General features: G+C 45.2%; 1 protein-coding gene across 1 annotated transcript; it reads left to right on the top strand.

Annotated features, from left to right (window-relative positions):
* Positions 1 to 552: 552 nt before the first annotated feature.
* On the top strand, positions 553 to 5,709 carry LOC121082089 (E3 ubiquitin-protein ligase RBBP6-like). The gene is made up of 3 exons (XM_040581426.1): positions 553 to 789; positions 3,017 to 3,116; positions 5,652 to 5,709. The coding sequence occupies exons 1-3, from the start codon at positions 624 to 626 to the stop codon at positions 5,707 to 5,709; spliced, it is 324 nt and encodes a 107-aa protein (XP_040437360.1). The 5' UTR covers positions 553 to 623.
* The last annotated feature ends 5,599 nt before the right edge of the window (positions 5,710 to 11,308 follow it).

The following is an 11,308-nucleotide window of genomic DNA, read 5'->3' as shown; positions in this document are numbered from 1 at the left end:
ACAGGCCTGGGGGTTACCGGAGGGGACAGCAGGCAGTGACAGCCTGGGGGGTGACAGGAGGGGACAGGAGGCCATGACAGCCTGGGGGTGACAGGAGGGGACAGCAGGCCGTGACAGCCTGGGGGGGTGACAGGGCACGGGGCGGTGATGTGCCCAGGGCCGTTGGGAGAGCCACCAGAGGCGCAGGGGCTGACAGGTGACGCTGGGTGGTGAAGGCCCCAGGGGGTGACAAGAGGGACACCGCAGCCCTGGGGGGGGTAACAGGGCACGGGGCGGTGACAGGCTGGGGGACAGCAGGGACACCGGCGGCCCAGGCGGGGGCTGATGAAGGCCCCTCCCCCAGGGGCGCTGAGTGGCCCCCTGAGCCCCTCTGTCACAATGCGGAGCCGCCCGGGTTGCCATAGCGAGCAGCTTGGCCTGGCAGCGCTGGTGCGAGGAGGGAGCGGAGGCCGAGCCAGGGCCTGTCGCCATCGTCCTCCCACCGGGGCTGCGAGGAGGAGCCGGCGGGCTCAGCCCGCGCTGCTGGCCCCAGCCCCTCGGTGGGCCCTGACCTGCTGTGGGGGCCGCGAGGCCAGCTGCTGCGTGAGGTGCCATCGCGGAGCGGGCACCGCCTGGCCCCGGCCATGTCGTGTGTCCACTACAAGTTCTCCTCCAGGCTGAGCTCTGATGTGGTCACCTTTCACGGCCCCCACATCTCCCTGCGCGACCTCAGGCGCCAGATCATGGGCCGCGAGAGGCTGAAGGCGACCCGCTGCGACCTGCAGGTCACCAGCGCCCAGACCATGGAAGGTGCGTGGGGGCGGCGGGCGCGGGATGCGGGGACCGGCCGGCTGGCGGTGGCGCAGGCGCCCAGTGAGGCGGTTGGGCCGCGGCCGGCAGCGGTGACTTGTGCTGGGGCCTCAGAGCTGCTCTTCCGTGGTTGTGCGCTGGCAGCTGGCCGTCAGGGCTGTGTGCGCAGCCAGGCACAGCAGCGTACGGGGTCCGTGTGCGACACCGCGCGTGGAAGAGGTTTGGTTTCTGGGAACCCTTCTAGGTAAAACGATAAGGGAATGTGGGACAATGCCTTGTCATCACAAACCTGCCAGATTTCTTTGAAAGCCGGCAGAGAAGGCTGAACGTGATAGAAAAGGAGTGGATGGCTAATTTGAAGGGGAAAAAAGTGGGTTTGGTGACTGAAATTTGTCTTCAGCCACTTTTACTCCACCGCATTGGAAAAGTGGTGCTTGGCTGCTGCAGAAACTGCTCAGTAGCAACGTTTGGGATCAAGAGTGTATCTGTGAGTGAGAATCTATGCAGACCCTGGAAAGCCATCTTGTAGACGAGCGTTCTGTCTAAAGTATACTTGGCATTTCTTGCCAATACAGCTTCTTTGCTACACCAAAGACATTTTCATTCAGATGCTATTGGGCATCATTTCTTCTTTTCTTTCAAACGGTGCATTTTTTTCCTGGTACTGCGTGTTTAAACGGTGTCAGGGCAATACTGAAGTTTTATGGCAGATCAGTTATGGTGAATATACCTAAAAATGTTCTTCGAGAAGCCCTAAGTTCTTTTGAATCTCAGAAATGGTGCTTGATTCTCAGAGACGGTAATGGTTTCGTATTACTTAGTGTGCTGTTTCAGTTTGGTAATCTACCGTCTGGCAAAGCTTGCATGTGATTAAAGACTTTGGGATATGACAGAAATAAAAAGACTTGGAAACTGTTTCCATTCCTTAAACATTCAAATTTTATCGGTTGGGGTTTTTTTTCTTTTTTTCCTGTGGTTCTGTGACATTCTCACAACAGTCTTTTCTTTACAATGTGTACTCATAGGTTTTTTCCCTCTTCCTGTTTGTTGTATTAAAACTTAAACAGAATGACATGCCTGCTGTGGTAACTGTAACTTTGGCCCCAGCCTTTCCAGTGGTTGGACCTAAACACGCTGTTTACCTACAGATAGGTAAAGTATGTTCAGGAGAGTATCTGTGAGGAGACTTAACAGCACGGTGTTAGGGGTCTTGGGGGTGTTACGGGGTCGCGTGTCATACGGCGGTAGAGATAGACATGCAGGTAGAGGCAGATGCACAGGTGGTGACACAGATACTTACTGGAACTTCTGTAAGGGTGTCTTCCCTGTGGAAATGCAAAAATCCCCCAGTGGTTGTCAGAGCAAAGCTAAGGAATACATTTCAGTGTCATACACGTGTATGCCAGATTTTGGGGTTTTATACATAACCGTGAATTTCCGTTTTTGTTGAACAGCATCTGCGTGCCTAAAGTCACCTTCAGAAGATGAAGGAAAGAACTCGGCCAGGATGTTCTGCCTAAAGGGGGTTCTTGGAGATCTTCCCTGTGGAGATACGGTCGTGGGTTTTATAACTTGGTGCAGGAGTCCTGACTAAATGTTGACATGATCTTGGAAAGACCCTTCAGTGAACCTTGAGTGAAGATGGCCAACTTGTTCAGATTTTTCCGGGCCGCGTGATCACAGAAATCTCGTAATAGAAGCAATGCTAATAGAAGCTGAAAGTAAACAGGATTTTAAACATCACTGGGGGGGGAAAAAAAGAGATGGTGGACTCTTTTTGAAGATGGTGGGGAAGGCAAAATGGATGGTTGGGATGTGTTTGAAAAGGTGGGAGGCAGGGTGGGGGTGTCCTCTTCCGTGCTCACTATTATAGAGACATGTTCTAGGGTTTTGTAAGCTAACAGGAGCAAAAGCAATGAAAGTTAGATCAGGAAAGAGCCTCATGTTGTAGCAGACTCTGCTTTAGTGACTTTAGAGACCATTTTGCTGTTGGCATTGAAACGGATTCAAAACAAATGGAAAAGATTTTGCTGCTTGTGTTTGACTATCAGACCTGAAGATTTCTGGAAAGGTGCCGTGAGTGTGTGGACATGATAAAAGCATGACGCTGTGTGTAAAGTGTTGCTTTTCTATCTGTAAAGGGATTCCCTGAAGTGCTATGTCATGACATATTAATATCACTCTTACGAACTGACTGATGCTTTCTCTGTATTGATGTTGTTTCCAGAATACACAGATGACAATGCCCTGATTCCGGGGAACTCATCGGTAACTGTTAGGAGAGTCCCTGTTAGAGGAGTTAAAGCTACCGGCAAGACAGACCTTGGGTAAGTAGCCATAACGCGTTGTGTTCTTTGGGAGGGGTTTCAGTGTGTTCACCTTCTTTGTGGCTGTTGGTTTACGGAGGCATTCCGGTTGTATCTTTCTTGTTAAAGCTGCTGTTAAATTGTGTTGTGACAGGGCAGATTTGAATGTATCTGTCCCAAAGCAGACTTAGATTTTTCAGCCCGCTGGGACGTGGCTTTCAAACTCCATTCAGACGTTTGAATTGAGTTTGTTCTTGGGGTTGGTTTTTCTGAGAGTCAAGTTCTCCATCCTGTTTCCTCTAAGCAGAGAGATTCCTTATTGTATGCTTTTGCTTGTATTGCTTTTAGAGTAAACGGAGAGACACATTGCAGTGTGAACTGGTAATTGGTTCCCATCTACCAGCAGTCTGAGTCTCAGTGTTTGACTGCTTCCTTTGTTTGGGGGCGGGGGGGCAGGGTATTCTTACACCCCAGAGGGGTGGGGGTGGCGGGGCTGCATGCTGTCTCCAGAGGAAAGACTGAGAGTGGCCAGCTGGCAAACCGTGCAAACAAGAAGTTTCATTCTTAAGTGATTCCTATTAGTTTCCTAAAGACGATGCCTGTGTTGAGCAAGAGAAAAAGAGCAACGTCCTAAAGCGTATTGCCTTTTGTGCCAGGACGGTGAAGGAACAGTTGATCTTTTCCAAACCTGAAGCTCAGAAAGCAGTTGAGCACATTCCCAAATGTTGGTAGTTACCTTTCTAAGTCTGATTTCACCCTAAGCTGTTCTCTGTGCTCCAGGTATTACTGCTGTATTCCTCAGATTTATGGAGGACAGAGAATCTGATTACAATTGCAGATACTCAAATGTAAGCCTGACTACAGCATTATCGCTGTCATCGATGTATTCGTACAGTCCAGTTCTGTATCAGCTGCATCAGCATGGTTTGAATGGTCATGTTTTCCAGCCTTCTTCAAGATAGACCTCTCCTCCACCATTAGCAGATATTATTGACTTGTGGTTTTGCCGTGTCTTTCTAATGTTAGTTCTCAATAAATAGAGTGTACTGGCGAGTTACAGCGTGTCTCAAACAAACAGTACAGCAGCATCCTAGTACCCATGAAGCATCTGCAAGCAAACCCCCCTGCATGTATGTGGCTCTCCTGTAAGCTTTGGGCATATTAGTGCTTCCAGGCACTACCAAGAGTTTCTGGATGCCACAGCACTGTGCTGCTAAGCATGGCCTTGTTTGGGGGGTTAATTTAGATGGGGATGCTTAGTGCTGTCTTGTCAATATAGCCTCCATTTCTGGTTGGATGGCACCCTCTCCTGGTGTTGGCATGCTGCCCTAAAATGAGAGACTAGGTGCCACTAGCATCAAAGATCCAAGAAATACCTGCACGTGGGGATAAGGGATGAACGCCGCTGCTCTGCTAAAGTTGCAAATGGATCTGGGCAGGTTAGCTTTCTATTCCTTCAGCTGGAAACCTTGTGGAAACAACTGGTAGAGTCGTTAGTGTTTGGGAATGATGAACGCTTGGTGTCACGGTGGAGAGGCCTTCAGAAATGCGTTAGTCACCTTGTAGTATCTTCCTCAAGGCAAGTGGATGGAAGAAACCACGTGTGCGGTAATCTAAAGCTTTTCCTCGCGCTTCCTCATGTTCAGGAGGTACGTGGCTGTACTTGCGAGCCTGGTGGTGGTGTAGCAGTGGCAGGAAGAATGAGCCTTTCTATTTGTGCAGGACCTTGCACAGCAGCCTTTGGGTTGCCCCTGCTTGTGGGACGCTTTGGATGAGGTATGAATTGTTTGTTAACTAGATCGGCGGTTGCATGTTTGATTCATGAGTAGTGTGCAGGTACAGACCAATGAGTATGTGGAATCTCGGCAAGGGCTTGTGTGTCATAAGTGTTTCCTAAAATATTGTAGCATGTTCAAGATGATCTTAAAGCAAGTTCTGGTAATCAAGACTTTTTTTCTTATTTTTTTAACACAGGCCTCCTCGATCACAGAAAATCCTAGGAACTGCTTTCAGGTGATGTTTCTACTGCTATTTGTAGTCACTTTAGGCTAAGTATGGTAGGTACCTGAACACAGTGCTGGGGCTTCCACCAAGAAACACTTTTCTACAGACAACTGTTCTTGTTTTGTCAGGGGAGTGTAGAAACCAAAGTGCTCTATCTGGTACCTATTTGTGATAGTGGGGCTATACAGATTGCCTGAAGGTGCCTTCGTATTTGGATGGCTGACTATTCAAGAACAGAAAAATGTAGCACAGTCTTCACAGTTTTGGTACTTAGAGAGCAGAAAGAAAATATCTGAGGACTTCTTCTTGCACTGCTGTATTCTGTATCTTAGAGTAATTGGGGACAAAGAAGGAATGGGATTTTGGGTTTTATTTCAGTAGCACCGAATGTACCAGGAGAGCGCACTTTATGTACAGAAATAAATTTCCATATTCATAAGACTACCAGTACACAATGTTTTGATGTTCAGGTTTTATTAACTGTTTTCACTGCTTTATGTTGGTTACAAGTGCTTTATTTTAAGTTCTGATCATCTTTCTTTCTTCTTCTAGAAGTCGAACTGAGCCAGCGAGTAGAACATCAAAAGAGGTATGTAAAAACGCAAGCTGAAACTTTTTTCTACATGCTGCACCTAAGTCTAAGCTATGTAGCCTTGTACTAATTGTTTTTATATATTAAAAAATATATAAAATATATATGTTTTATCTATAATATTTATTTTATATATATAAAACATATTTTCCAGTGAAATATAGTGTATGCTGTAAATCCAATGTATTTAATTCAGCATAGTGAAAACCGAGCAATGCCAACTTTTGCGCGGTTCTAATGTGAATAATGGTATTTGTGCCTAGTAAGGCATTGCATTTCGTACTGAATAGGCTAGACTATTTCTTGTACGACTGTGTGTTGTACCGATAATGTATGCTCATTTGTAGAGCTTGTAGGTTCAAGGTTTGCACCACTGAACTTGGTACACCACCACGTTGAATTTACATTTGGAAAAGGGGCAGCATTTTTTTTCCGGTCAGAAAACACTGTTGTTCTGCTGCTAAGACATGAATAAGTAACTCGAGGAGATACTTGACTCGTAATGGCCTAGATCTCCATTTGGCCCTTGGGGGGAATGCTACGTGCCACGATGCATTTCAAAATAGCCCTCATAGTACAAACATTGCTTTGTGGTGGTGTTTGGTTTTCGTCTGTAAGTATAACTGCTTTTTCTTCACTAGAATGGAGTGAGGCATTACACGAGCTCTAGGTCACTGGATCTGATCACTTTGAAAGCTCTTAGGATAACTTAATCTAGAAATTCATGAACTTGGGGTCTAATTAAAGTAAACGAAAGACAGCGCAAAAACTATACTGCATTCATGTATCACACCTGTGTGCATTTAGTAAATGATGAGCTATTAACTGATTAATTTATAAACTGCGCTGACAATGTTTCCTGTAGTGACACTTCCTTCTCAAATAAATGGAAATAATTATTTTAGATCCTTTCGAGCTGCAAATGGACAGCTTCCTTAACCCTCCGTCTTTTAAGCAGTTGTGAGCATTTGACAAGGGTCCCCCTCTGAGGTATTCTGAGCAATAGGTTGATCTCAGGAGGGGTTGGTTACTTTAGTTTCTTCTCATTAACAACGTAGGCATACTTCAGCTGTTTAAGGTTTGGACTTTGTTTTGAACAAGTATAAATTCCACTGGCTTGGAGGTGGCTCTTCCAGTGACACTCAGAGGATATAGCGCAGGCTTTCATACAGCAGTAGGGGTGAACTATTGCTCTGTTTTGATTGTAGAACTTGAATATGTGTTTAATTTTTCTGAATAGGTTGGCGACCCTTCTGCACCTCTTTCTCTGGCCCAGCTTATTAAGGTATGCTTAGATGTACTTGCTTGTGAAACAGTGTTTGTAAACCTTACACTGTGCTCTCTAGCTGGATAACTGCTGTAATATGAGCAAAACATTAATTGTTAATAATTCAGCGTGTTTCTCCTAACTTTAAAATGTTACTTTGATACTATCCTGTAGAGAGTAGTTCCCAGCTTGGGAAGATGGAAGCGGAGCACCTTACTGGCCTCAGTGTAATGCTGCAGTGTTACCCATCTGCAAGACACAAAGAAGCAGCACTTCAGAAGCTGTTTACCATTTTTCATATGTCCCGTTAATTGTTCATTGGAAAGTAACACAATTTTTACAGAAGGATTTAATTGGCTGTAAGTTATGGACATTTCTAGGGCCTTTGCAACAGCCAGAACAGACGTGTTTCTGGAACATGGACAATTGCATGGCTGTTTTTGAATTTCTAGTCATTACAGTTACAGATCCATTCTTTGAATGGTGCGGGACTGCCTGAATTGTGGCATACAGACAGAGGACGACTCAACCTAATTTGTTTACATGCAGACTGTGCAAACTGTGCAAGTGCACCTAATTGTTGATAGGACTGTGCCAGTGTTTATGCGAGGCACATCAGCAGACGTGACCACCTGAAAGCATGTTTTGTAATGGAACTGCTTGTATTTTGTGCTCAGCAACGTGTAACGTTGTCTGGGGAAACACTAGTGATTGCACTTGGTGAAGAGGCGCAGTGCTAGCCACAGAAGTGATTAAAAACATAGTCTTTAAAGTTACAAAGACTAGAGAAGGGAGGGCCTAACGCAGAGGAGCTAGTTCTTTCCTCTGAAAATGAAGGCCAGAGCTCATTTCCACGAGAAAGAAATCTCTTCCCACTGGGAACGTCTTCCCTCGCTCACTGCAAAAATTTAGTTGTGTTAATTAACATTTTGCGGCAGGGTGGGGGTGGGGGTGGTGGTGTGTGCAGAATTAGTTTGGGAAGCAGCCACCAAAAGACATTGGCCTCCCTCAGGGCTGTCCCTTGGTTCTGTAAAGTCATGTGAAATTTACTCTAAAATGTGGAAAACTGTCCAAGCTTTTGAGAAATTCAAAGATTTCAGAAATGCGGAGATAGGTAACAAAGCAGCTCCGAACTGTTACCCTAACCTCTTTAGTGCAGGCTGGCACAGGAGGCAATGTGTAGTAAGAACTTTTCTGCGTTGCTATGACTATGTATTGAATGCCATATTTGAATGTCGGCCTGTTCCTAGGAATGTGTTGTGGGTTTTGGGTGTGTTTTGTAAACCATTTGGGTTCAGACAAATCAGTCAAGTGTCTATAAAAGTTCTCTGCAAATGTTACTGGAAATGATTTCATAGATGGCGATCTGGATTATGTTCCTGCGTATATGGAACAGCTAGATGAAATCACATGTGGAAACTAGTTGGTTGCTTTTGTGAGTGAATGCATGTAAAAAGAAAAACATGAGCAGTTGGTCTGTAGGATAGGTGCTTGAAGTTCCAAATAATTTACAGTCACCCCCTTCGACCCTGCTTGTATCTGGACTAGTGTGGAATAGAAACATTTGAAGAAGTACTGTGTAAAAAAAAACCATCTGGCTTCCATAGTTCGAAGATCTAGTTCTGCGTAAGGTTTATATTACAATTTGCGTGTTAAAAGGACAGTGCCAACTGGAAAAAAATTGTAGTTCAGTCACTTCCTATGAAGAAGCGAGTGGCAGCGGGGGAGGGGGTGGAACCGTGCGGTTTGGACTGCCTACAGCACACGATGGTCAGATGTCTGCTGAAAAGAATCTTTTCTCTTGCTGAGGGATTACAGAAAGCTTGACTCCATTTAATGCTTCTGGGTCTGAAGCTGAATTTCAGCAAGCAAAACCAACTGCCACGACTCTGAGGTTGTGTGTCCTTTTGATGCTGCAGAATGTAAATAATGCTACTTGCACACATCTTTCTCAGTTAAATGTACCGTGGCTAGCTTCTTCAACTAGTCTGGACCTTAAAGACCAGCTTCAAAATGCTGGCTGGTGGGCTTTTTTCTACACATAGCTTCAGTCCGCTTGGACAAAACTTGGATTGGCTTCACAAGTCTTTATGTAAGGTACAAAGAGAGCCTATTTGTAGCCTAATGTGTGTGTCAAATAACCATTACCTGTTAAACAGACTGCCAACCTGGCTGAAGCCAATGCTTCCGAAGAGGATAAGATAAAGGCGATGATGATACAGTCCTGCCATGAATACGATCCATCCAAGTAAGTATCAAATGTGGTCTTCAAAGGTTATGGAAAAAGTATGGAGATGTTTCTTTTAAGAAGAGAGACACATGCATACCTTTTCCTTTTTTTCCCCAAACCTTCTAGTTACTTGAGGGAACCCTTGGATCTGCCTCCACCATCATCCAGTTGCTTTTGCTGTGGAAAACCTGGCCACTATGCCAAGAACTGCCCGGTAAATAGGGTAAGATTGGGGCAGGCCACTGGTGTTACCGAGCTTTTAGGGTTTTTTACCTTGGCATTTATGTGACAAAGACATGAACACTCCCAGTAAGAATTGTTTCTCTGGGGGCAAAATGTTACATGGCAATGTTGCAAAGCCCTTCCAAATTCAAGGGAAACCCGGAATTCTAAATGTGAAACTTTTTTTTTCTCTAGCTCACAGACATTAAAGATGTCCATAGATCTTTCTCAGTGAAGTTTCATACATATTTGTATCTATTTCAATAGTACTGGAAATTTTCCTGGTTCTAACTCTTTCTAATGACAGTTCAAAGTTGTTGGTATTTCCTCTAAAAACAAGAGGTTTCTGTTGACCCCGTCTAATGAGTATCTGTCAGTTTTAACTACAGAAGCCTCTGGCTGAATATTCATGCCATTTAACATCAGTCCCTGAATGTACATGCAGGAGGGATGAATTCAGCCTTCCTATATAGATGTGAATGTAAGTTTCCATGGGGGCTGATTCGGAGCCCTGAATTAAGCTCTCGCACGTTGCCCAAGGGCTTTGGAGGGGAAACAGGTTTGTGTCTCTGCTCTGAGCGGACGGTGAGCAAAGGGCTATTTCACCCTGAAGGGTCCTGAAGTTAAGCCAAAGAATGACGGCTGGGTTCAAAACTCTGCTCAAACCTGTGGTACGTCCTGGCTATGCTCGTTGGGGAAAGCAGGAGTATGAGTCGAGCAGCCATTATGTTAGGTAAAAGGAGGGGATTAAAGGCTTTTGCTGCTTAAAATTATCTCTGAAACGTCATTTTAAGTGTGCGTCTGAAGAGGAGAGATGTCTGCAATTCTGTTCTCAACAGGACAAAAATGTGGAGCCTGTTCGCAGAATTAAAAGGAGCACCGGAATTCCAAGGAGTTTCCTGATGGAGGTGAAGGATCCCAACACAAAAGGTGCCATGCTGACAAAGGCTGGGAAATACGCAATACCAACTATTAATGCGTAAGTATGGAATTAATCGGACCGACCAAAATGCGAATGAGAGCAACCATGCGTAAATGTCTGAGTGGCAATGCAGCCGAGGTGGCCAGCCTCTAATTACGAGGGAGGAAGCACTACCGTCGTATCTTAACCTTAAAATCTGCAATACTTTCCCATATTGAAATAGAGTAGTCCTGCTGTTCATGCCCCGGGAAGCTGGCTGACCTTGGGGTATGCTAAGAACCTGTATTTCTGCAAGGCATTTCAGTAGAGTTTCCAGCTGGCATCATTCTCTCTGAATGCTCGTTTTGCTTCTGGTTTATGTTTCAAAGGCTTCTTGCAAAATTTAAGAAATAGCCCTTGGACTGAGATTTCCTCCTCCTCTGACTTTTAGCAAATCTCATGTGTGAAACGGGCTGAAGTGTTCCTGTTGCTATAAACTAAGAAATTACTGCTGTGTGCTGACAAGAGTGGCTGTTGGAAAATGCACTCGGTAGCACTTCTCTTTTTCTGTCATGGGTCTCCTGTTGTAGAAGCTGTAGCACAGACTTCTTTCATTTACAAAATGAAATTACTTGGGGGACGAACTTTACCCTAATCCAGCAATTTGCATTTACCCTCTGGCAAAGGAAAGGTGGGGTTCCTTTCCCCTGCTCTCTAGCTGTCAAGCAATTATTTTTCTAGTCTGAGCTAATTTTGTAGTTGATCCAACGGATGGGAGAGTTCTGCAGAAGGAAAAATGTTCCCCCCTCCTTCTTCTTCTGATAGTGTGGCCCTAGAGAAGTCATTTAGCGTAAATGCCTACGTTGTAGAAAGCCAATGTGGAGTGAGAAGACTTCCACCTATTACCTTCGTTTGATAAAATCCAAAGCTTGGAAAATTTTTCCTTTCCCATCTTTCACTTTTTTCTTTTTCCTTCCCCACCTGCCCTCCAGGGAAG

Source organism: Falco naumanni, unplaced genomic scaffold (genome assembly GCF_017639655.2).
Source record: "Falco naumanni isolate bFalNau1 unplaced genomic scaffold, bFalNau1.pat scaffold_272_arrow_pat_ctg1, whole genome shotgun sequence".
In the NCBI taxonomy this organism is placed as follows: Eukaryota; Metazoa; Chordata; class Aves; order Falconiformes; family Falconidae; genus Falco; species Falco naumanni.
This window is presented reverse-complemented; position numbering and strand designations above follow the sequence as displayed.